This window comes from Hyperolius riggenbachi, chromosome 8 (assembly GCF_040937935.1).
Source record: "Hyperolius riggenbachi isolate aHypRig1 chromosome 8, aHypRig1.pri, whole genome shotgun sequence".
Lineage (NCBI taxonomy): Eukaryota > Metazoa > Chordata > Amphibia > Anura > Hyperoliidae > Hyperolius > Hyperolius riggenbachi.
In genome coordinates this window covers 282,018,731-282,045,015 of record NC_090653.1, presented here as the reverse complement: position 1 = coordinate 282,045,015, position 26,285 = coordinate 282,018,731, and the positions used below count along the sequence as shown (strand labels likewise).

At 47.9% G+C, this 26,285-nt stretch overlaps 1 protein-coding gene across 11 annotated transcripts in view; it reads left to right on the top strand.

Annotated features, from left to right (window-relative positions):
• The window catches only part of DAB2IP (DAB2 interacting protein), a 974,997-nt gene that overhangs the window by 544,333 nt on the left and 404,379 nt on the right, over nucleotides 1-26,285 (top strand). For 9 of the 11 annotated variants that reach the window (XM_068249028.1, XM_068249025.1, XM_068249024.1 and 6 more), the window contains one exon: nucleotides 1,887-2,005. The exons of 1 other annotated variant lie outside the window; for it this stretch is intronic. In XM_068249028.1, coding sequence (XP_068105129.1) covers nucleotides 1,887-2,005 — 119 coding nt within the window. Of the gene's footprint in view, nucleotides 1-1,718; nucleotides 1,785-1,886; nucleotides 2,006-26,285 lie in introns of those variants that run through there. One more of the 11 variants, XM_068249034.1, reaches the window with a different exon arrangement.

The window sequence follows — 26,285 nt, the reverse complement described above, 5'->3', positions numbered from 1 at the left end:
CTCCGCTGGCTGCGTGCTTGTTCCAGGTGTGACTCTGCTGGCTGCATGCTTGTTCCAGGTGTGACTCCGCGGGCTGCATGCTTGTTCCAGGTGTGACTCCACTGGCTGCATACTTGTTCCAGGTGTGACTCCGCTGGCTGCATGCTTGTTCCAGGTGTGCATCCAGTGACTGCATGCTTGTCCCAGGTGTGACTCCGCTGGCTGCATGCTTGTTCCAGGTGTGCCTCCGCTGGCTGCATGCTTGTCCCAGGTGTGACTCCGATGGCTGCATGCTTGTTCCAGGTGCGACTCCGCTGGCTGCATGCTTGTTCCAGGTGTGACTATACTGGCTGCATGCTTGTTCCAGGTGTGACTCTACTGGCTGCATGCTTGTTCCAGGTGTGACTTCGCTGGCTGCGTGCTTGTTCCAGGTGTGACTCCACTGGCTGCATGCTTGTTCCAGGTGTGGCTCCACTGGCTGCATGCTTGTCCCAGGTGTGACTCCGATGGCTGCATGCTTGTTCCAGGTGCGACTCCGCTGGCTGCATGCTTGTTCCAGGTGCGCCTCCGCTGGCTGCATGCTTGTTCCATGTGTGACTCCGCTGGCTGCATGCTTGTTCCAGGTGTGACTCTACTGGCTGCATGCTTGTTCCAGGTGTGACTTAGCTGGCTGCATGCTTGTTCCAGGTGCGCCTCCGCTGGCTGCATGCTTGTTCCAGGTGTGACTATACTGGCTGCATGCTTGTTCCAGGTGTGACTCTACTGGCTGCATGCTTGTTCCAGGTGTGACTTCGCTGGCTGCGTGCTTGTTCCAGGTGTGACTCTGCTGGCTGCATGCTTGTTCCAGGTGTGACTTCGCTGGCTGCGTGCTTGTTCCAGGTGTGACTCTACTGGCTGCATGCTTGTTCCAGGTGTGACTCTACTGGCTGCATGCTTGTTCCAGGTGTGACTCTACTGGCTGCATGCTTGTTCCAGGTGTGTCTCCACTGGTTGCATGCTTGCAGGTTGCACGTCACTGAGCGGGGGTTATGCATTTTTCCCGGTTGGCGCAGTCTGCTGCAGAGTAATGTGCATGGGGAAATGGTGCGATGTGATTGGCCTGTGTGCGGGGTGTCTCATGCCGCAAGCCAATCACACCACACATGGGGGCTGGTTCACACTTGGGCGCTCTTTAGCGCTTTGCTGATAGCTGGCGATCAGCAAAGCGCTGTTGCTAATGTATCTCTATGGGATCACTCTCACTGTAGCATTGGTGATTTGCATAAAACGCAAACGTGCTGCAAGCAGCGCTTTGGGGGCGATTGTGATGTGTTCTTGTTCTGTTGTAACGGGAATCACAATGCAAATCGTGGCAAAATCACGATCCCGATTTGTCCTAACTCCATCATGTTTCCTGCGCTGGACGGTGGCAGGAGGTTGGAAGGTGGTTGCTATGGGCAACCTGTGTCAGGTGATGAGACTGAGCGCATGGAATAAAGCATTCCCCCCCGGCAACCAATCATTCAGCGATGAGGCCCAGTGACTGGTTGCTGGGGGGAACGCCGTGAACTGTGAAGATGGTGGACGGCCGGCGACGGCGGCCATCTTTCCTGGTTTGCTGAGAGGGGCTGATTGAGCTGTTGATCTGCGAGCGAGCGATGCCGTGTGTGCCAGCCTGGCCTGTCTGACAGCATTGGTTGCCATGGTAACAGAGGCTCGGGGAGGTCTCTGGGTGAGGCGGCCGCCCCTCTCGCAGGCTCTGGGAGCAGCAGATGTGAGATGGATGCTTGTGTGCTTCCCTGACAACCCCCCGGCCGCAGCTCGCTGTACGCAGCCCCCCTATCCCCTGCGTCTCGCCGTATATGTGCCCAGGAGGGTGGCTGCACCTGATCTAACGTCTTCTCTTCTCCCCCCACCCCCCCTCACAGGGCTTCCTGAGCCGTCGCCTCAAAGGATCCATCAAACGGACAAAGAGCCAGCCCAAGCTCGACCGCAACAGCAGCTTCCGCCACATCCTCCCGGGGTTCCGCAGCGTGGACAATGACCGGTAAGTCAATGCATATTGTGGGTGAGACGCCCCTCCTCCTGCGCTGGGCCCCTGTCCCTCATTCCTCCACAGCTCGTCACAGCTGTCATCGCTGGTGATATGGGTGACAATGCCAGGAGACCCCTCATCCCTGCTTGTAGGGGACCCCCTGTCCCTCATTCCTCGACAGCTCGTCACAGCTGTCATCGCTGGTGATATGGGTGACAATGCCAGGAGACCCCTCATCCCTGCTTGTAGCGGACCCCCTGTCCCTCATTCCTCCACAGCTCGTCACAGCTGTCATCGCTGGTGATATGGGTGACAATGCCAGGAGACCCCTCATCCCTGCTTGTAGGGGACCCCCTGTCCCTCATTCCTCCACAGCTCGTCACATCTGTCATTGCTGGTGACATGGGTGACGATGGCGGAGCACTCCTCATCCCTGCTTGTAGGGGACCCCCTGTCCCTCATTCCTCCACAGCTTGCCACATCTGTCATTGCTGGTGACATGGGTGACGATGGCAGAGCACTCCTCATCCCTGTTTGCAGGGGACCCTCGGTACCCGGCTATGGTCCCCGGCTTGTCGTCTCCCCACATTCTGCATGTCCGCTCTACAGATGTGACCTGGGGAGGGGGGGCGGTCTGTACAGACATGTCATATCAGCATGTCATGTCACTAAACTTTGTCCTGGGAATGTCACTCCCATCAGGTGCCCCCCCCCCTGGCAGTATTATTATGCCTGGCAGGAGGAGGTGGAGTGACAGACAGATTGATGTGTAATATTATGTGACCAAAATCTGATTATTCCTCATTCCTTAAAATGCTTCATAAAACCCACATCAGTGGTTGTGGCACTGTATAGATTGGGGTCATATGATACATTATCTATCTATGTTTTTATCAATCATCATTCTATCCATCTGTTTACATTTATCTGTCTATTAGCCATCTATATTTTATCTATTTATCTTTCTCAAATCTATCTATCTAATCTATCTCTCTATATCTCTATCTGTCTGTCTGTCTGTCTATCTATCTCTCAGGGTGCGTTTCCACTAACGCAAATTCGCATGCGTTCCCGGCATGCAAATTCGCATAACCAATAAAAGTGAATGAGCCTGTGTCCACTTGTCAGGAAAACGGAGCGTTTTCTTGTGCAGGAAAAATCTGCTCAGCAGAGCCATCCGAATTCGGACACCGCACACACGCATGCGATTCGCATACAATGTATTTAATAGGGAATTCACATGGTGTTTTTTCATGCGAATTTTCATGCAAATTCGCATACGATTTCGCATGGAATCAATGAAAAAGCACACAGGCACTGACATGGTTAAATTCGCACACAGCGTCATCCATGCGAAATCATATGCGAATTCGCGGTAAAATTCGCATACAACCGCATGCGATTTCGCTCCTGCATGCGAATTCGTCCGCGGAGAATCCGCGGCGATTTCCCACCGCACCAGTGGAAACGCACCCTCAGTCTGCTATCTATCTATCTATCTATCTGCCTGCATGCCTGTCTTTCTATTGGCCTATCTAATTCTGTATAGGTTGCCATATATCTGTAGTAAGAGGGATATGGAGGCTGCAATATTGATTTCCTTTTAAGCAATACCAGTTGCCTGGCTGTCCTGCTGACCCTCTGCCTCTAATACTTTCAGCCATAAACCCTGAACAAGCATGCAGCAGATCAGGTGTCTTCTTACTTCAGTTGCCCTTTACGGCAGACCATTCATTTTACCCATCAGATTGGCAGAAATTTTCCAGTTGATCAGTGTTTTCCAGCATGTCCAATCTGCTTCCAATCAAGAAAGGGATCGATTTGGTGAAGTACTGATCTCAAAATTGATCCCTCTCTGGATTGGAAGCATGTTGGACAGGCTGGGAATTATTGATTGATCCTTTGGGAAAATTGCATGGTGTATAGGTGATTGTAGATTTTCCCCGTCTGTCATTTAATCTGCCGGAAATCTATGCCACAGCAAGTCGTATCCATCATAATTTCAGTGAAATCTTTAGTGAAAATTGATCAGAATCCCCAATCTGACTGGCCTGAAAATCCCGATCTGACAGGGGCCCATAGAAATGCTCTGCATGGACCAGTGCAATGCTGCAGGTCAATAGATGCTGCAATCTACTGTTTATCTGAGTGGCGTGTGTGTAAAGATGGCCGCTAATGATACAGTTTGCTAAACGATCGATTAGGAACGATTCTTCATATGAATGATCGTTTGGGACCACTAATAGACAAAAATCTCATAACCAATCTGATCAGATTGATGGGATCGAACCAAAATTTGGATCGATTTCAATAATCTGATCAGATTGGTTAGGAGATGTTTGTCCATTGGTGGTCCCAAACAATCATTTACGATCATTCATACAAAGAATCGATCGTTAGGCAAATTGTATCATTAGTGGTCACCTTAATGCTGGAAATACACAATGGGCTTGATTCACAAAAGAGTGCTAACTTTTAGCACTGGCGTTTTTGCGTGAATTTTCGCATTGCGCGCGCTCGCGATAACGATAACATTTTCGCGCGCAAACCGATAACGTTTCAGCGCGCAAACGCGAATTTTCCAGCGAAATCGATATCGTTTTCACGCGACAATTCGCGTTTGCGCGCGAAAACGTTATCGATTCGCGAAAACGCCCGTGCACTCTTTTGTGAATCAAGCCCAATTAGTTTTTTTTCAGCACATTTACTGGCCGATTGTTTTTCTGATCGATTTCCATTCACTTTTATAAGAAAATCGATCAGAAAATGATCAAAATCAGATCAGACCTGTCGGAAATGATCTATCGAGCCATCTATCTGCCAAAAAAACGTATGGAGTATTCCCAGCATAAGGAGCGATCCCTGACCAGATTCAGATCATAGAGGGATCTATGTTATGCCATATCGGGATTCAGGTAGAAATCTATAAATGTATAGTATCTATCTATCTATCTGTCTATCCGTCTGTCTATCGATCTATCCATCCATATCTATCTAGCTTTCTATCTGCACGTCTAGCTATCTACCTACCTACTTATCCGCCTTTCTACCTATCTATCGACTTATCTGTCTATCTATCTATCTATCTATCTATCTGCCTCTCTATCTCTCTCTCCTCCACCCCTCCATGCATTGGACAGACACCCGGGGACATGTATATTGTATATTGCTGAGTCTGCAAGTATGATGACAATGAAGCAGATGTTATGTCAGTGGGCTCATTTCCTTCTCTGCTATGTTGGTTGTGACAGTGGCTTGTCCTCTGAGTGTGGCTGGATTGTCAGCTCTGTGGTCCAGGCACCGCTGAAGCCCGGTGTACAGTCTGCTGCACAGAGTGTTTGGCAGCCACTCTCATTTCATTATTACTGTCTGGTCTGCGAAGGGCGACTTCTGATTGGTGGTTGTGCCATTGTATGGAATAAGCTGGAGGGGAGGGCATCAAGTGCCTGTGCTGGAAGGGGGGGGGAAGGTTGTTCCTCCTACCCGCTGTTCATTCTTAAATGTGCCCCTCACCCCCTCCCCCTCTATGGGGATCAGACAACATTTTGGCCTGTGCTCTCTGATTGGTCGTTCAGCAGCAGCTGCTGTCAGAAATGTGACATTCTTTATACTGGGAGCCAATCAGCGGCCATCTGTCACAGCTGTGGGTGACAAGCGGTGACATCGGCCTGCTGGGACATGCTGTAGTATAGCTGCTTTTTAATCTGGGACAAGTGATTCTAAATAACAATTCCCTGCAGCCCTTCCCCCCCCCCCCCCCCCCCCCCCTCATTTATCAGGTCTAAATAAATTCACCACCACTCACAAACTAGAGACATATGTCAAAGTAGCATACATGTATATGAGTGTGACCCAACCTGTCACTGCTCTCACATAGATCCCCCTCTGCCAGGAACTAATAACCCCCCTCCCCCTTGGTGAGCAACTAGTAACCTCCCCGGAATGAACTAATAACCCCCCCCACACACACACACACACACCACCACCACCACCACTTTGGTGGGCAACTAGGAACAGTGTAAATGTACTTGCACTAAAGGCACCAGCAGCTGCGTCACACGGGTGTTAACCCTACAGAAACATCTCCTGATAGCGAGGAGCAATATCCCATAGTTACCAGCCTACCACAGCAGTATCAGTTATTCACTGTATGAAGGTAGTCTTCTGGTTGCTATGGGATACGACATACCTTCCTTATGTTACTGCAATCTAACGCAATCTAAAAGTGTGCACCTTACTGAGGCTGGTGTTTACAGATAGATAGATAGATAGATAGATAGATAGATAGATAGATAGATAGATAGATAGATAGATAGATAGATAGATAGATAGATAGATAGATAGAAGACTGGAGTCTTTGGAAGATTGGTTGAGCAGAAACGATTGCTTGCGCCCACTAAATGAAGGATATTTCAATATGCCGATCAAATCGGATAATGGATGGTAGGAAGAATCATATAATGTGGTTAATGGTCACATATAGATAGATAGATAGATAGATCTAAAAGTGTGCTCCCCCACCTCACCAATCGAGAAATCGATAGATATGGGTGGTAATAAAATATTGTCATTAATATTTTGGAAAATAAGATGGATGAATATATAAATATCAATACTGTATAATAAATAGCAGATGATAGATAGATAGAGAGAGAGAGAGACAGACAGAGAGAGAGAGAGAGAGAGAGAGAGAGAGAGAACAGACTGAGAGACACATGTATATAGTCTGTATATTGAGGTACCTGTATTGCCCTGTTACTGTTAGTTGTTGTATCTCCTGTACAGGGTGATCTGATTATGATCTGTGTGTAGCTTTATCTTGCAGAGTCTCTCTGGTAGGAGGTTGGCGCTTGTTATTGTTGTGTCGGGTTTATGCCGCTGTATCTCTGTGGAATATCCCCCCCCTCCCGTTACAATTAGGCAGAAGATAGATGAGCCCGTCCTGCGATTGGCCGCCATGCTTCCCCCTCTGTCAGCGTTTGTCTTTTTCTGACAGCCGTTCCCGTAATGGAATTCCCAGGAGAGCTGTAATGTATGTCCTCATCTCGCAGTTCACCGTCGTGGTCGATGTCTGCCAGTTTTGTGCTGTTAAAGTAGGCTGGCCGACCGCCATTCTCGCCGCATTACTTCGTTCCACGCATCGATTGCGCCGGGCTGCGCGCCTTACCGGGCCGAGGTACACACTTCTCTCCCCGAAATATCCAACCAACCCAGAACTTTTTTCCCTTTTTTCATTTTCTTTTCTCTTACGATCTGACCGAGAGACCCGCAGGGAATTCGCGTTCGCCGCAGTTTTCCGTTTCCGATTGCTTAAAGTGTAACTGTCTGGCAAAAAATTAAAAATGAATTCTTTCTTTTTATTTGCTAAACAAGTAATAGGGATGCTAACCAGGCATTCCAAAAGTGAAAATCACTATTACTTTTCTTGTTTATAAATGATCATTCCCCAGTTTACCTGACTCTTATTTGGTACGTTGCCGCACAAAGGAAGTTGCAGGGCATGCTGGGTTGTCTTTTTTTGCTTCTTTATTTCCCCTCAGACTTAACTAATGTACAGAAGCAAAAAAGGACAAAAGGACAACCCAGCATGCCCTGCAACTTCCTTGCGGCAACGTACCAAATAAAAGTCAGGTAAACTGGGGAATGATCATTTATCAACAAGAAAAGTAATAGAGATTTAAACTTTTGGATTGCCTGATTAGCATCCTTATTACTTGAGCCTAGTACACACTAGCAATTTTGATGGGCCACTCATTGGTCAATTTTACCACCTACATGTAGTATGACCATTTACCTATATAATCTGCATAGAATAGAAAATCTGTTTGGCCCTCATACTACATGGAGGTGGTAAAATTGACCAATCATTGGCCAATCAAAATTGCTAGTGTGTACTAGCCTTTGTTTACCTGATAAAAATAAAGAATTGTTTTTGTATTTTATGCCCTGCAGTTACACTTTAAATAAACCAGCGCATAGGAACAGAAGTCCTGCTCCTGAAGGAACCGATTTACCGACAGTTGTCGTAGAGAAATATTTTGGCGCCTCCGGTCGATTTAGACGCATTGTTAATTTTGTAAGTAAAAAATAGGAGACACATTTCATAACATCCCCTGTGGCACACGGCACAGCGTGTATATGGACCTGAACTCAGAACTTCCCCTCTGATCTAAAAGATGAGCAACAGCATAATAACATTTACAGAAAAACATGTATTTGTTACAGCGGATACAAATCCTGCAATAAATCTGCAGTGTGTCTACTTCCTGCTTTCATAGAAGCAGACATACAATTAACATCCTGTTAATTAGCTCATTAGCTCATCTGCTCAGGCAGCCAGTTGACACAGCTGTTAGGGGGAATTAGACAGGCTAAACTCACCGAAGACCCGCAAGGTACATTTCTCTCTATTTTCCTTGTGTCCTGTGCAAGAGTTCAGGTCCACTTTAAGGAGAGATAAATCATGAGTTGGGTTAATTAAGGATAGATAAAGTGTGAGTTAATAAATAAGGTGAAATAATGCAACAGAAAAGCTTTGTGAATCAGCCCCCTGACGTCTCGTGATTTATCTTCCCATATTTCCTTTAGCTCAGGAATTATTTCCACTTATCGATTTCTCATACTCATAGTTAAGCAGAAAATAAGTAAGGTGAGATAATTCCGGAGATAGGGTTTGTGAATATATCCCATTGACCTTTTAGCAGCCAATTTATTTAGAGACTTGCAAATGCTCCAGGCCTACTTATTTTAGCACTTTTTTTATTTGTTACATTCCCTTGCTAATAATTAGTACTGCTCTAATGTGTATTTATAGCCACTTGTCACTAGAGGGCAGTGTGAGACAATAACAGAGGTCTTCTGCTTTCAGTTTCTATATTTTCTGCTAGAGAGAGCGATCAAAGCATTCCAAGAATTTACAGCACGAGTTCTGCCGGCTGAGGTGAAAAGCAGCACACTTACAGCAAACAAGATAACTTTGTTGCAGCTGCTAATGAGTTGAAGTGCGTACACACCTTAGATGGATGTCATCTGTCTAGGATTGAAACCCAATCTCCTTGGGTGACATCGCTGGGCCAGGCTGCACAGACATGAGTCAGCTGTGTAACTGATGACACAATGTGTTGCTATGTGGGGAGGCGGAGGGACGACAGAGCGGTGGGCGGGGGGAGCAGCATTAACAATGTGATTGGCCGTCCCTGGGGGTGAGTTGATTTGCCGGGCGGATCGCTTGGGGTCGGGGGCTGCCATACACCCACCTGATTATCGGCTGAGGCGGTCGTTATCCTTTAAGGTGCCCATTAACGGGACAATTTTTTGCCAAATGCGATCTTTCGATGCGATTTTTACGAGTGACTTTTATAGAACATTTGCCATTTATGAAGGCAATCGATAAGGAACGATTGTTTGGTCGATTGCTAAATAGGATAAAATGGATCCGAAAGTTGGATTTTAGGAGCAAATATGAAGAAAGAATCGTTAAGTCAAGGTGAACTATTGATAATTGCCTTCCGAATAGTTATGATCATTATAATCGCATTTAGTGAAACATTGTACCTGTAACGGGCACTTCTAGATGTAATGCTCTTTGCATCCTCACCTTCTTGGCAGACTCGCTCAGTAATCAGGTGATCAGCATTAGCATCCAGTATTTGCTTATGTTTCATGGCGTTCATACCTCCTTGAAGCCCTGCTAACGGTTGGGACCCCTCGGCCAACAGATGACCGGCGTGAGTGTTGTAGGGTCACACACCTGTTAGGGTATCCGTAAATGCCCCTCTAATCCCCCAAACACCCCTCCCCCCTCCATCCCCCACTTTGACCGCAATTTGTGAACCAGTGTTTTAAAAAAAACAACAACTCTAAAGCATGTATGTCTCTCAAAAAACTCAACCTCTTGGTAAATTATCACTTCTTTATAAATAATCGCCCATTTCATATGTACGGTAATTTGGACAGAATTGCCAAAACTTTGCATAAACCTGTATCTGCCAGTCTGAACAGGCATTACTAGTTGCTTACATTGACGTGGAGGATGAGGGCTCAGGTTACGAAAAGCAAACTTCAAAAGCAAAGTCAACTTAGTTGAAATCATTAGATACAAACATATATGTTTCTTACTAGACAAGACAAATAACATTTATATTGCTCTTTTCTCGTGGCGGACTCAAAGCACCAGAGCTGCAGCCACTAGGGGCGCACTCTATAGGCAGTAGCAGTGTTATGGAGTCTTGCCCAAGGACTCTTTACTGAATAGGTGCTGGCTTACTAAACGGAAAGAGCTGAGATCTGAACCCTGGTCTCCTGTGTGGGAGACTATTTATCGTGCAGTTTCGGTGCCCAAATTTCGGCCCATAAAAGGTATTTGTATGGGTGTCGGTGGCAGTTCCCAAACTTCTGTGGGGCATCCTGTATTTTCCACTTTTTGCGGGGGGGGGGGGGGAGGTTGAGGTTGGGCGTCAGGTGGGGGTTTGTGGCAGCGGGGTTGGTTGAGGTTAAGCTCCAGGAAGGGGGTTTGAACCCCGGAGGGAGGGGCCAGTTATAAATGTTACCAATAGTCTACTATTGACTATTTTCCGTCACCCAAGTTTCCAGGCGCCTTAATTTGGAAAGCACTGACACCTAGTGGTGGGTCACTGGTATTACACCTGGCGGTGGGTCATGAATTTGAGCGGCAGCATACACAAGTTGAAGCTTTCTTTTAGTCAATATTTTTCGATGATCATCCGTTCTGTTCCCGGCTTTGTCTTCGCGTCGCCCGTCCGCCGTTCATCCGCCTGGCGTTTCCAGGAGGATTATCGGGCCTGTTCCCCCTGCGATCCGGCCCGTGTCTCTGGCATTAGAGAGCGAGCGCTCGGAGGAAGGGCGCCCGCGCCGCGCGTCCATTCCTCACCTCTCTCCTGGAGTGGAACGTGTCGGTGAAATTGGATGATCAGTGGCGCGTTCCAAACTCTTTATCTCTCCATCAGATGGCAGCTTTCGGCAGATAACGTACAAATACCTCGACAATGTCGGGTTACTCCGGCGGAATGATAAGCGTGAAATAAGTCGATGCTCCCGAAAAACAGCGGCGGAATATAATGTGGTTCTGCATTATTCATCGTCTGTAAACAATCCCTGGCTGGCGTCCTCCTCATCTGGCCCAGATTCCCTCTCACCCCGCGATCCTCATCTTCACAGCCGCGGCCGTCCTTCCAAGCCCATCGCGGGATCTGCGGCTCCGTCTGTTCTGTGCGATGGGGGGGGGGGGAGGCTACGCACGCTTCTCGTGTCCGTATTCTGTAATGCAGGAAGAGACATCGCTATATGGGGCTTTATCTCCGTCGTTTGGCAGGGCTGCCCCTCTTTGTTTAGTAATCAGATAAAGTCACGTAGGAAGCACAGAATAAATATTATCCTCCGTGAAAGTGGGAGGCAGCAGATGTTGTTGGCGCTGAAGGCCTCTCCCAGAAATCTGCACATTGGCGCACCAGACACGCTCACCTAAATATCAGCTTGGCAGGAGCCGGCGCTCATATGCTCGTCTTGTGCCACTTCCAGATCGGGAGCCGCCTCGTCTATCCGCGTCTGCCGTGATGAGATGACAGATCGGGGCCGCTCAGCGCTGACAAACCTACAGCTGGAGACACTTCCTGCCGGGAGAAGAGCTTGCAATTGAGAGCCGCTGTGCTGCTAACAAGCCAAGCAGCAGAAAAGAGTAGTGTAAACCATGGCGTAGTGGTTAGCGTTCTCGCCTTGCTGTGCTGGGTCACCGGTTCAAATCCCAGCCAGGGCACTACCTGCATGGTGTTTGTATGTTCTCTCCGTGTCTGCGTGGGTTCCCTCTAGACTACGATACATACACTACACAATACAAAAATTGACCTACAACTGTGGTAGGGATTAAATTGTGAGCACCTCTGAGGGACAGATGTTGGTGCTATATAAATACTAAATAATAATAATAAAGTGATAAATGTAGACATCGGTGGGAGTGATGGAGAGGTCGGAATGATTTCTGGTGAGATCTAACTCATATAATTCGGAAGAGAACGGGTTAAAGCTGGCTTGCTTTGATTGGGGCTCAGTAGAGACCAGAGTTATGTAGGCCCACTCTGATTAGACATCCATAGCTCCCAGCTGTGCCTCTTTTTGGAGGGACAGTCCCTCTTTAGGAACTCAATCTCTTTGTCCTTCTTTCTTCCTCATTTGTCCCTCTTTCAGGACTCCTGTACAGATCTATGTAAATAGATGTATTTTATCTACTGTAAAATGTGTTTATCTTAACTTTATTCCCATCCGTTAACTTGATGTATTTCTTATTTTCGAATGTTAATATGAAGGAACATGAACCAGGATAGAAAGGATCAGTGTGGTTTGAATTATAAAACAATGTATTCTTCTTATGAAATTTTTATGGAAGAGTGACTAGGGGTGTGTTGGGGGCGTGGCGTAAGTGTCCCTTTTTCTAATCTCAAAACGTTGGGAGGTAGGACATCAAGAGAGACAGGAATATTGCAGATACATTCTGATTGGACCTCTGTGTAGCCTGTAGAGACCAGAGTAATGTAGCTGCACTCTGATTGGCCCTCTGTGTATTCTGTAGAGACCAGAGTAATGTAGCTTTGCTTTGATTGGCTCTCTGTGTATTCTGTAGAGACCAGAGTAATGTAGCTGTGCTCTGATTGGCTCTCTGTGTATTCTGTAGAGACCAGAGTAATGTAGCTGTGCTCTGATTGGACCTCTGTGTAGCCTGTAGAGACCGGAGTAATGTAGCTGTGCTCAGATTGCCTCTCTTTGTATTCTGTAGAGACCAGAGTAATGTAGCTGTGCTCTGATTGGGCCTCTGTTTATGCTGTAGAGACCAGAGTAATGTAGCTGTGCTCTGATTGGGCCTCTGTGTATTCTGTAGCGACCAGAGTAATGTAGCTGTGCTCTGATTGGGCCTCTGTTTATGCTGTAGAGACCAGAGTAATGTAGCTGTGCTCTGATTGTCTCTCTGTGTATTCTGTAGAGACCAGAGTAATGTAGCTGTGCTCTGATTGGGCCTCTGTTTATGCTGTAGAGACCAGAGTAATGTAGCTGTGCTCTGATTGGACCTCTGTGTAGCCTGTAGAGACCAGAGTAATGTAGCTGCGCTCTGATTGGCTCTCTGTGTATTCTGTAGAGACCGGAGTAATGTAGCTGTGCTCTGATTGGCTCTCTGTGTATTCTATAGAGACTGGAGTAATGTAGCTGTGCTCTGATTGGCTCTGTGTGTATTCTGTAGAGACCGGAGTAATGTAGCTGTGCTCTGATTGGCTCTCTGTGTATTCTGTAGAGACCGGAGTAATGTAGCTGTGCTCTGATTGGCTCTCTGTGTATTCTGTAGAGACTGGAGTAATGTAGCTGTGCTCTGATTGGCTCTGTGTGTATTCTGTAGAGACCGGAGTAATGTAGCTGTGCTCAGATTGCCTCTCTGTGTATTCTGTAGAGACCAGAGTAATGTAGCTGTGCTCTGATTGGGCCTCTGTGTATTCTGTAGAGGCCAGTGTAATGTAGCTGTGCTCTGATTGGGCCTCGGTGTATTCTGTAGAGACCGGAGTAATGTAGCTGCGCTCTGATTTGGCCTTTGTATTCTATAGAGACCAGAGTAATGTAGCTGTGCTTTGATTGGCTCTCTGTGTATTCTGTAGAGACCAGAGTAATGTAGCTGTGCTCTGATTGGCTCTCTGTGTATCCTATATAGACCAGAGTAATGTAGCTGTGCTCTGATTGGGCATCTGTGTATTCTGTAGAGTTCTGTAGAGACCAGAGTAATGTAGCTGTGCTCTGATTGGACCTCTGTGTATTCTGTAGAGACCAGAGTAATGTAGCTGTGCTCTGATTGGGCATTTGTGTATTCTGTAGAGACCGGAGTAATGTAGCTGTGCTCTGATTGGCTCTCTGTGTATTCTGTAGAGACCAGAGTAATGTAGCTGTGCTCAGATTGCCTCTCTGTGTATTCTGTAGAGACCAGAGTAATGTAGCTGTGCTCTGATTGGGCCTCTGTGTATTCTGTAGAGACCAGAGTAATGTAGCTGTGCTCTGATTGGGCATCTGTGCATTCTGTAGAGACCAGAGTAATGTAGCTGTGCTCTGATTGGGCCTCTGTATATTCTGTAGAGACCAGAGCAATGTAGCTGTGCTTTGATTGGGCCTCTGTGTATTCTGTAGAGACCAGAGTAATGTAGCTGTGCTCTGATTGGGCCTCTGTATATTCTGTAGAGACCAGAGTAATATAGCTGTGCTCTGATTGGGCCTCTGTGTATTCTGTAGAGACCAGAGTAATGTAGCTGTGCTCTGATTGGGCCTCGGTGTATTCTGTAGAGACCAGAATAATGTAGCTGTGCTCTGATTGGGCCTCTGTGTATTCTGTAGAGACCAGAGTAATGTAGCTGTGCTCTGATTGGGCCTCTGTGTATTCTGTAGCGACCAGAGTAATGTAGCTGTGCTCTGATTGGGCCTCTGTTTATGCTGTAGAGACCAGAGTAATGTAGCTGTGCTCTGATTGTCTCTCTGTGTATTCTGTAGAGACCAGAGTAATGTAGCTGTGCTCTGATTGGGCCTCTGTTTATGCTGTAGAGACCAGAGTAATGTAGCTGATCTCTGATTGGACCTCTGTGTAGCCTGTAGAGACCAGAGTAATGTAGCTGCGCTCTGATTGGCTCTCTGTGTATTCTGTAGAGACCGGAGTAATGTAGCTGTGCTCTGATTGGCTCTCTGTGTATTCTGTAGAGACTGGAGTAATGTAGCTGTGCTCTGATTGGCTCTGTGTGTATTCTGTAGAGACCGGAGTAATGTAGCTGTGCTCTGATTGGCTCTCTGTGGATCTTGTATAGACCAGAGTAATGTAGCTGTGCTCTGATTGGGCATCTGTGTATTCTGTAGAGACCAGAGTAATGTAGCTGTGCTCTGATTGGGCATCTGTGTATTCTGTAGAGACCAGAGTAATGTAGCTGTGCTCTGATTGGGCCTCTGTGTATTCTGTAGAGACCAGAGTAATGTAGCTGTGCTCTGATTGGGCATCTGTGTATTCTGTAGAGACCAGAGTAATGTAGCTGTGCTCTGATTGGGCCTCTGTGTATTCTGTAGAGACCAGAGTAATGTAGCTGTGCTCTGATTGGGCCTCTGTTTATGCTGTAGAGACCGGAGTAATGTAGCTGTGCTCTGATTGGGCCTCTGTGTATTCTGTAGAGGCCAGAGTAATGTAGCTGCGCTCTGATTGGGCCTCTGTGTATTCTGTAGAGACCAGAGTAATGTAGCTGTGCTCTGATTGGGCCTTGGTGTATTCTGTAGAGACCAGAGTAATGTAGCTGCGCTCTGAATGGTCCTCTGTGTATTCTGTAGAGACCAGAGTAATGTAGCTGTGCTCTAATTGGGCCTCTGTGTATTCTGTAGAGACTAGAGTAATGTAGCTGTGCTCTGATTGGCTCTCTGTGTATTCTGTAGAGACCGGAGTAATGTAGCTGTGCTCTGATTGGGCCTCTGTGCATTCTGTAGAGACCAGAGTAATGTAGCTGTGCTCTGATTGGGCTTCTGTGTATTCTGTAGAGACCAGAGTAATGTAGCTGTGCTCTGATTGGGCCTCTGTGTATTCTGTAGAGACCAGAGTAATGTAGCTGTGCTCTGATTGGGCCTCTGTGTATTCTGTAGAGGCCAGAGTAATGTAGCTGCGCTCTGATTGGGCCTCTGTGTATTCTGTAGAGACCAGAGTAATGTAGCTGTGCTCTGATTGGGCCTCGGTGTATTCTGTAGAGACCAGAGTAATGTAGCTGCGCTCTGATTGGGCCTCTGTGTATTCTGTAGAGACCAGAGTAATGTAGCTGTGCTCTGATTGGGCCTCTGTGTATTCTGTAGAGACTAGAGTAATGTAGCTGTGCTCTGATTGGCTCTCTGTGTATTCTGTAGAGACCGGAGTAATGTAGCTGTGCTCTGATTGGGCCTCTGTGCATTCTGTAGAGACCAGAGTAATGTAGCTGTGCTCTGATTGGGCTTCTGTGTTTTCTGTAGAGACCAGAGTAATGTAGCTGTGCTCTGATTGGGCCTCTGTGTATTCTGTAGAGACCAGAGTAATGTAGCTGCGCTCTGATTGGGCCTCTGAGTATTCTGTAGAGACCAGAGTAATGTAGCTGTGCTCTGATTGGGCCTCTGTTTATGCTGTAGAGACCAGAGTAATGTAGCTGTGCTCTGATTGGGCCTCTGTGTATTCTGTAGAGACCAGAGTAATGTAGCTGTGCTCTGATTGGGCCTCTGTTTATGCTGTAGAGACCAGAGTAATGTAGCTGTGCTCTGATTGGGCCTCTGTGTATTCTGTAGAGACCAGAGTAATGTAGCTGTGCTCTGATTGGGCCTCTGTGTATTCTGTAGAGAACAGAGTAATGTAGCTGTGCTCTGATTGGGCCTCGGTGTATTCTGTAGAGAACAGAGTAATGTAGCTGTGCTCTGATTGGGCCTCTGTGTATTCTGTAGAGACCAGGGTAATGCAGCTGTGCTCTGATTGGGCCTCTGTGTATTCTGTAGAGACCAGAGTAATGTAGCTGTGCTCTGATTGGGCCTCTGTATATTCTGTAGAGACCCGAGTAATGTAGCTGTGCTCTGATTGGGCCTCTGTGTAGTCTGTAGAGACCAGATTAATATAGCTGTGCTCTGATTGGGCCTCTGTATATTCTGTAGCGACCGGAGTAATGTAGCTGTGCTCTGATTGGACCTCTGTGTAGTCTGTAGAGACCGGAGTAATGTAGCTGTGCTCTGATTGGGCATCTGTGTATTCTGTAGAGACCGGAGTAATGTAGCTGTGCTTTGATTGGGCCTCTGTGTAGTCTGTAGAGACCTGAATAATGTAGCTGTGCTCAGATTGCCTCTCTGTGTATTCTGTAGAGACCAAAGTAATTAGCTGTGCTCTGATTGGCTCTCTGTGTATTCTGTAGAGGCCAGAGTAATGTAGCTGTGCTCTGATTGGCTCTCTGTGTATTCTGTAGAGGCCAGAGTAATGTAGCTGTGCTTTGATTGGGCCTCTGTGTATTCTGTAGAGACCAGAGTAATGTAGCTGTGCTCTGATTGGCTCTCTGTGTATTCTGTAGAGGCCAGAGTAATGTAGCTGTGCTCTGATTGGGCATCTGTGTATTCTGTAGAGACCAGAGTAATGTAGCTGTGCTCTGATTGGGCCTCTGTTTATGCTGTAGAGACCGGAGTAATGTAGCTGTGCTCTGATTGGGCCTCTGTGTATTCTGTAGAGACCAGAGTAATGTAGCTGCGCTCTGATTGGGCCTCTGTGTATTCTGTAGAGACCAGAGTAATGTAGCTGTGCTCTGATTGGGCCTTGGTGTATTCTGTAGAGACCAGAGTAATGTAGCTGCGCTCTGATTGGGCCTCTGTGTATTCTGTAGAGACCAGAGTAATGTAGCTGTGCTCTGATTGGGCCTCTGTGTATTCTGTAGAGACTAGAGTAATGTAGCTCTGCTCTGATTGGGCCTCTGTTTATGCTGTAGAGACCAGAGTAATGTAGCTGTGCTCTGATTGGGCCTCTGTGTATTCTGTAGAGACCAGAGTAATGTAGCTGTGCTCTGATTGGGCCTCTGTTTATGCTGTAGAGACCAGAGTAATGTAGCTGTGCTCTGATTGGGCCTCTGTGTATTCTGTAGAGACCAGAGTAATGTAGCTGTGCTCTGATTGGGCCTCTGTGTATTCTGTAGAGACCAGGGTAATGCAGCTGTGCTCTGATTGGGCCTCTGTGTATTCTGTAGAGACCAGAGTAATGTAGCTGTGCTCTGATTGGGCCTCTGTATATTCTGTAGAGACCCGAGTAATGTAGCTGCGCTCTGATTGGGCCTCGGTGTATTCTGTAGAGACCAGAGTAATGTAGCTGTGCTCTGATTGGGCCTCTGTGTATTCTGTAGAGACTAGAGTAATGTAGCTGTGCTCTGATTGGCTCTCTGTGTATTCTGTAGAGACCGGAGTAATGTAGCTGTGCTCTGATTGGGCCTCTGTGCATTCTGTAGAGACCAGAGTAATGTAGCTGTGCTCTGATTGGGCTTCTGTGTATTCTGTAGAGACCAGAGTAATGTAGCTGCGCTCTGATTGGGCCTCTGAGTATTCTGTAGAGACCAGAGTAATGTAGCTGTGCTCTGATTGGGCCTCTGTTTATGCTGTAGAGACCAGAGTAATGTAGCTGTGCTCTGATTGGGCCTCTGTGTATTCTGTAGAGACCAGAGTAATGTAGCTGTGCTCTGATTGGGCCTCTGTTTATGCTGTAGAGACCAGAGTAATGTAGCTGTGCTCTGATTGGGCCTCTGTGTATTCTGTAGAGACCAGAGTAATGTAGCTGTGCTCTGATTGGGCCTCTGTGTATTCTGTAGAGACCAGGGTAATGCAGCTGTGCTCTGATTGGGCCTCTGTGTATTCTGTAGAGACCAGAGTAATGTAGCTGTGCTCTGATTGGGCCTCTGTATATTCTGTAGAGACCCGAGTAATGTAGCTGTGCTCTGATTGGGCCTCTGTGTAGTCTGTAGAGACCAGATTAATATAGCTGCGCTCTGATTGGGCCTCAGTGTATTCTGTAGAGACCAGAGTAATGTAGCTGTGCTCTGATTGGGCCTCGGTGTATTCTGTAGAGACCAGAGTAATGTAGCTGCGCTCTGATTGGGCCTCTGTGTATTCTGTAGAGACCAGAGTAATGTAGCTGTGCTCTGATTGGGCCTCTGTGTATTCTGTAGAGACTAGAGTAATGTAGCTGTGCTCTGATTGGCTCTCTGTGTATTCTGTAGAGACCTGAATAATGTAGCTGTGCTCAGATTGCCTCTCTGTGTATTCTGTAGAGACCAAAGTAATGTAGCTGTGCTCTGATTGGCTCTCTGTGTATTCTGTAGAGGCCAGAGTAATGTAGCTGTGCTCTGATTGGCTCTCTGTGTATTCTGTAGAGGCCAGAGTAATGTAGCTGTGCTTTGATTGGGCCTCTGTGTATTCTGTAGAGACCAGAGTAATGTAGCTGTGCTCTGATTGGCTCTCTGTGTATTCTGTAGAGGCCAGAGTAATGTAGCTTTGCTCTGATTGGGCATCTGTGTATTCTGTAGAGACCAGAGTAATGTAGCTGTGCTTTGATTGGGCCTCTGTGTAGTCTGTAGAGAACAGAATAATGTAGCTGTGCTCTGATTGGGCCTCTGTGTATTCTGTAGAGGCCAGAGTAATGAAGCTGTGCTCTGATTGGCTCTCTGTGTATTCTGTAGAGGCCAGAGTAATGTAGCTGTGCTCTGATTGGCTCTCTGTGTATTCTGTAAAGGCCAGAGTAATGTAGCTGTGCTCTGATTGGGCCTCGGGATGTTGCCTGGTTTGCCGTACAGGTCTGGCCTCTCGCTCCTCCCCTCCCCGCGGCCGCCGCTCCTGTCACCTTATCATGAGCGGGCGGCCGCTTGTCCGATTACATTCCCCCGTAGTAGCCGCTCTCCTCTGTGGCATCTCCTATTACAGCAGCGCGCGCTCGGCGGCTGCTGTGATGACCAGGAAGCGGTACAGCGGTTCCCATGGTAACAACGATGCATATCGCCACTACAGGAAGCCGCTGTACCGCTTCCTGCTCATCACAGCAGCCGCCACAGAGGAGAGCAGCTACTACGGGGGAATCTAATCGGACAAGCGGCTGCCCGCTCATGATACTAGCTATAATGGGGCACTATACTGGGGTAACTATACTAGCCATACTGGGGCAACTAAACTCCCTATACTGGGGCAACTATGCTAGCTATGCAGCTGCACCCCCCCCCCTCCCCCCCCATAGCCTGCTGCGCACGACACTGTCCACTAGGTCGCGCAAACACACACACACACACGCCGTTCCCCAGAGAAAAATTTGGTCAGAAAGTGTTCCCCGGGCCGGAAAATGTTGGGAATGGGAACCACTGCTATAGTGTAATGTAGCTTTGATCTGATTGGCTCTGGGTGTATTCTATTCTATAGAGTAATGTAGCTGCTCTCTGATTGGTTTTCTTTATATTCTATAGAGTAATGTATCTGTGCTCTGATTGGCTCTCGGTGTATGCTATAGAGTATTGTATCTGTGCTCTGATTGGCTCTTTGGGTATGCTATAGAGTATTGTATCTGTGCTCTGATTGGCTCTCAGTGTATGCTATAGAGTAATGTATCTGTGCTCTGATTGGCTCTCAGTGTATGCTATAGAGTAATGTATCTGTGCTCTGATTGGCGCTCAGTGTATGCTATAGAGTAATGTAGCTGCTCTCTGATTGGCTCTCGCTGTATGCTATAGAGTAATGTAGCTGCTCTTTGATTGGCTCTCGGGGTATGCTGCAGAGTAATGTTGCCCCGCTGTAATCCTGCTGGCGTCTGTCAGGGTGAGGAATGTTCACACGCTTTATATTCTATTTTCTTTCTTCACTCATGAATTAAACACTCGATTCCACTCTCCGCCATTGTTCCTGTTTTCAGGCAGCTTCAAGCTAATTAAGCATCTGCTGACAGCCGTCCCGCACATAACAAATGTCACCCCAACCCGAAACGGGGGGCGAAGGCGCTAATAATAGACGCAGGCATGGGAGGAAGCCGCACAATCTGCAGTGTAAAATAAAATGTTAATGAGGCTCTTTCCAACACAAGTACGAGAAATAACTCTCAGAACTGACCTCCAAGCCGCCATACTTCCCCGCATATCTGACCCCCGAGCTGCCTGACCTCCGAGCCGCCATACTTCCCCGCATATCTGACCCCCGAGCTGCCTGACCTCCGAGCCGCCATACTTCCCTGCATATCTGACCCCCGAGCTGCCTGACCTCCGAGCTGCCATACTTCCCTGCAAATCTGACCCCCGAGCTGCCTGACCTCCGAGCTGCCATACTTTCCCGCATATCTGATCCCCGAGCTGCCTGACCTCCGAGCCGCCATATTCCCCGCATATCTGACCCCCGAGCTGCCTGACCTCCGAGCCGCCATACTTCCCCGCATATCTAACCCCCGAGCTGCCTGACCTCCGAGCTGCCATACTTCCCTGCATATCTGACCCCCGATCTGCCTGACCTCCGAGCCGCCATACTTCCTCGCAGAACTGACCTCCGAGCTGCCTGACCTCCGAGCCACCATACTTCCCTGCATATCTGACCACTGAGCTGCCTGACCTCCGAGCCGCCATACTTCCTCGCAGAACTGACCTCCGAGCTGCCCTACCTCCAAGCATATCTGACCTCCGAGCTGCCATAACTCCACGCATATCTGACCTCCGAGCCGCTATATTCCCTCGCACAACTGACCTCCAAGCCGCCATACCTCCTCAGAGCTAACCTCCAAGCTGCCATATTTCCCAGCAGAACTGACCTCTGAGCTGCCATACCTCCTCGCATATCTGACCTCCGAGCTGCCATACCTTCTCGCATATCTGACCTCCGAGCCGCAATATTCCCTCGCATAACTTACCTCCGAGCCACCATACCTCACAGAACTGACCTTTGAGGCGCCACATTCCTTTGCAGAACTGACTTCCTGAGCCGCCATATTTCTTCACAGAACTGACCTCTAAACCATCCTTCCTCCTCACAGAACTGCCCTCGGAGCTGCCATATTTCTTCACAGACGTGACCTCCGAACTGTCCTACCTCCTCACACAACTGCCCTCCGAGCCGCAATATTGCCCTGCAGAACTGTCCTCCAAGCTGAAGCATTGCCTTGCAGAACTGACCTCCGAGCTACCATGTTTCCTCGTAGAACTGACCTCTGAGCTGCCATATTTCCCCGCAGAACTGACCTCCGAGCTGCTATGTTTCCTCGCAGAACTGATCTCCAAGCTGCCATGTTTCCTCACAGAACTAACCTCTGAGCCGCCATATTTCCTCACAGAACTGACCTCTGAGCCACCTTACCTCCTCACAGAACTGACCTCTGAGCCACCATAATTTCTTACAGAACTGACCTCTGAGCAGCCATATTTCCGCACAGAACTGACCTCCGAGTTTCCATGTTTCCTCACAGAACTGACCTCCGAGCTGCCATGTTTCCTCACAGAACTGACCTCTGAGCCACCATATTTCCTCACAGAACTGACCTCTGAGCCACCTTACCTCCTCACAGAACTGACCTCTGAGCCACCATAATTTCTTACAGAACTGACCTCCGAGCAGCCATATTTCCGCACAGAACTGACCTCTGAGCTGCCATGTTTCCTCACAGAACTGACCTCTGAGCTGCCATGTTTCCTCACAGAACTGACCTCTGAGCCACCATAATTTCTTACAGAACTGACCTCCGAGCAGCCATATTTCCGCACAGAACTGACCTCTGAGCTGCCATGTTTCCTCACAGAACTGACCTCTGAGCTGCCATGTTTCCTCACAGAACTGACCTCTGAGCTGCCATGTTTCCTCACAGAACTAACCTCTGAGCCACCATATTTCCTCACAGAACTGACCTCCAAGTTGCCATGTTTCCTCACAGAACTAACCTCTGAGCCACCATATTTCCGCACAGAACTGACCTCTGAGCTGCCATGTTTCCTCACAGAACTGACCTCCGTGCCGCCCTACATCCTCACAGAACTGCCCTCCGAGCCGCCCTACATCCTCACAGAACTGCCCTCCGAGCCGCCATATTTCCTTGCACAATTGACCTCCGAGCCACCATAGAACTGCACTGCTCCCCCTTTCCCTCTGTCCACACGGCCCTCTGTGACACAGGGTTACATCTCCAGCCTGACATCCCCTGCTGGCCATGAGGGGGACACAGCAGCGTTTGCCATGTTTGGAGCAGACGCAGCTACGTTACATTTATACAGCCTTCAGAGCCGGGCCGAGGCATAGGCTGGAGAGGCTCCAGCCTCAGGGCGCAGTTTAGGAGGGGGCACAGAATTCATTCAGCTGTCATTCCTAATTGTGTTTTAAGCAGAAAGAAATAAGAAAAGGGGATACATAGCAGTGACTGCAAGCCAGATAACTACATATTAAGGTGTTGGGGAGGTTGTGGGCCCTGTGGCGCCTCTTAGTCTAATAGCAATCAGTGTGTGGCAGCTGGGGTGGCAGGGATGGAGGGGCGCACTTTAGTGTCTCAGCCTTGGGTGCTGGAGGACCTTGTCCCAGCTCTGACAGCCTTGTCCAGCAGGCACCGGGGATCGGCTGGGGTGCTGGGCTATACTATAGCTGAGCGGCGGAAGGTTACTTTGGCCAACGGCAGTTCCACGGCGTCGGTCACCAGGGGATTGGCAGTGGCGCTGGGTGCTCAGCTGTACTATTGGCAGTTACCGCTGTGCTTACCTTGGGTACTATGGGTCTGGTGCTGGGGGGGGGGGGGGGGTGTTAGAGGTTAAGGTTAGGTTAATTTGGGTTAGTGTTAAAGGTTAGGGTTAGGCAGTGGTGCTAGGTATCGTTATAGATGGGTTTATGTTAGGATATAGGGTAGGGAAATGGTTAAAGAGACACTGAAGCGGAAAAAAAAATGATAAAATGATTTGTATGTGTAGTACAGCTAAGATATAAAACATTAGGAGCAGAGACATAAGTCTAATATTGTTTCCAGTACAGGAAGAGTTAAGAAACTCCAGTTGTCATCTGCGCAAAAGAGCCATTGAGCTCCAAGACTTTCAAAGTCGCAGAGAGCTCTGTCTTCTGAAGCTCATTATCTCAAGTGTCAGTCACTGTATTTTCTTTTTCTCTGCAGAGGACAGGTCAAAAGTTCACTGGGCTGCTCTGTAAAATCATTTAGAATGCTGAGTAGTGTGTAAACCGCAAATATTAAAGAATGATGCAATGCTATAAAAAACACTATATAACTGAAAATAAAAATATGAGAATATTTTCTTTGCTAGTAATGTGCAAGTAATTATCCGTACTACACAACCAATTCATTATATTATAACTTTTTTTTTATGCTTCAGTGTCTCTTTAACTTAACGACCGCCATAAGAATACCGTTAATGATTTTATTAAATAACGGCAATCCCGGCACCCAAATCAGCAGGCGCCTCTTTTCAATGGACGCCTCCCGAGAAGCTCTGGACAGCTGGCAGAGACGTTGGGGACTCTGGTCTCCTGGATTCGGTCCAGAATGTAGCCGCTATGCGTTCCCATCTTACGCTATAAACAGTTTATTCAGAATATTATTATTAGGCTGTAGAGCTGTAAGATGTTGTGATCCCCCCCCCCCCCCCCCTTCCCTATTCCTCTCCTGGTTACTCGTCCTTCACTCTGGGAATCCTCCGCTCGCCACCATCTCATCTTTTGTGGGAAAATGACCTTTATCGCGGCCGGACTGAACACATCTATTCATCAATAGGAAGTCAGAGGGAAAAGCTTCCATTTTTAGCTCAGATCTGCTCACAAACCACACATTTCCCATTCTTCCTCCAGCGAGCTGGGGGGGGGGGGGGTGCTTATAGAAGACCCCGGACCCCTGTACAGAGAAGTTTATTCTGGAAGATAAAAGTGAATTCCGGGGAGGAAGTGAAAGTTTCTCCAAGTGTTATAGAAATTTCTGTTTTGATCTGGTGAGGAGGATGCTGGGATATTTGGCAGCGACTCTGCAGTCGTGTTAGCGCTGTAAGCGTTACGGAAAAGATCCACTGCTAGGAATTCAATGTGCTGTGCATCTTTTTGTATCACTTTTTGAGGGAAATGACTCATCCTGCCCTTTTGAGGCTGCAGCAGCAGAAGTGAGACTTCTGTTTGTAGAGCAGGGCTGGGGGCTCCAGCTTGGAAATCTCATCACTTTCAAAGAGAAAGGGCTATAAGAAAAGAGATGCACATTTTATATGAGAATGGACTATTGCTCCCATATTTCATGAGAGTGAGTTACCGCTGCCATGATACACGGGGATAAGGTACTTCTGCCATATAACATGGGAGTATATTACTATTACTGTGTTACATCTCTTTTGTTACACGAGAGTGAGTTACCACTGCTATGATACATGAGTGAGTTACCACTGCTATGATACATGAGAGTGGGTTACCACTGCTATGATACATGAAAGTGAGTTACCACTGCTATGATACATGAGAGTGAGTTACCACTGCTATGATACATGAGAGTGAGTTACCACTGCTATGATACATGAGAGTGAGTTACCACTGCTATGATACATGAGAGTGAGTTACCACTGCTATGATACACAAGAGTGAGTTACCACTGCTATGATACACGAGAGTGAGTTACCACTGCTATGATACACGAGAGTGAGTTACCACTGCTATGTTACATGAGAGTGAGTTACCACTGCTATGTTACATGAGAGTGAGTTACCACTGCTATGATACATGAGAGTGAGTTACCACTGCTATGATACATGAGAGTGAGTTACCGCTGCCTTGTTACATGAGTGTTGTACTGCTGATATGCTACACTAGGGGCTAGATTCACTAAAGGGTGCTAACACAGTTAGCACGCCTAAAACCTTTGCACGTGCAAACTAGGTTGCTAAGTAGTTTGCACGGCAAAGCTGTTACGGTTTGCGTGCTATCTTAGGTCGCGTAAAAATTTGCGCGCTCAAAGTTTTATGTGCCCTACTTCGTGTGCAAAATCAGTTGCTTCGCGTGCAAAGTATGCTTATCACATTAGTTAGCATGCAAAGCGGCTGATTTTGCACGCGAAGTAGTGCGTATAAAACTTTACGCGCGCAAAACTTTATGCGTGCTAAACTTTACGCGCGCATTAGTGTGAAACGGCAGTTTGCACGTGATAAGTGGCTTTTCACTGGCGTGCTAACACTTAGCAGGCTTTTGTGAATCAAGCCCTAGGAATCATGTCATGCCACCTTCTGCCTACTGGTGGCAGTAGTGACTTTGGACTTCCACTGTTCACCTGCAAGTGACTGTTTATAATTTGGTTGTCTGGACTTCTGTTGTTCCATAGCAGGTGGCCGCCTACTGACTTTAACCTCCCTGGCGGTACGATTTGTGTGGCTGCGCGGCCGCGGGAGGGTTTTTTTCACCTTTTTTTTCTCGCATGTAGCTACATCCCCCCGTACTCACCGAACGCCGCCGGCGCCGCTTGCCCATAAGGAAATCCTGTTCTGAACGGGATTTCCTTGAGGGCTTCCCCTGTCGCCATGGCAATGTCGTGACGTCACAGGGAGTCTCGATCCACCCCATAGTGCAGCCTGGCGGCGATTGGCCAGGCTGCGCTAGGGGTATGCGGGGGGGGGCCCTGTATCGTGGTGGGTAGCGGCGCATCGGCGGCGGCGATCGCAACAAACACGCAGCTAGCAAAGTGCTAGCTGCGTGTTTGAAGAAAAAAATTATGCATATCGGCCCAGCAGGGCCTGAGGAATCCTCTGTGGCGGCTTACCCAGTGTCCAGCATGGGGTTACCGCTA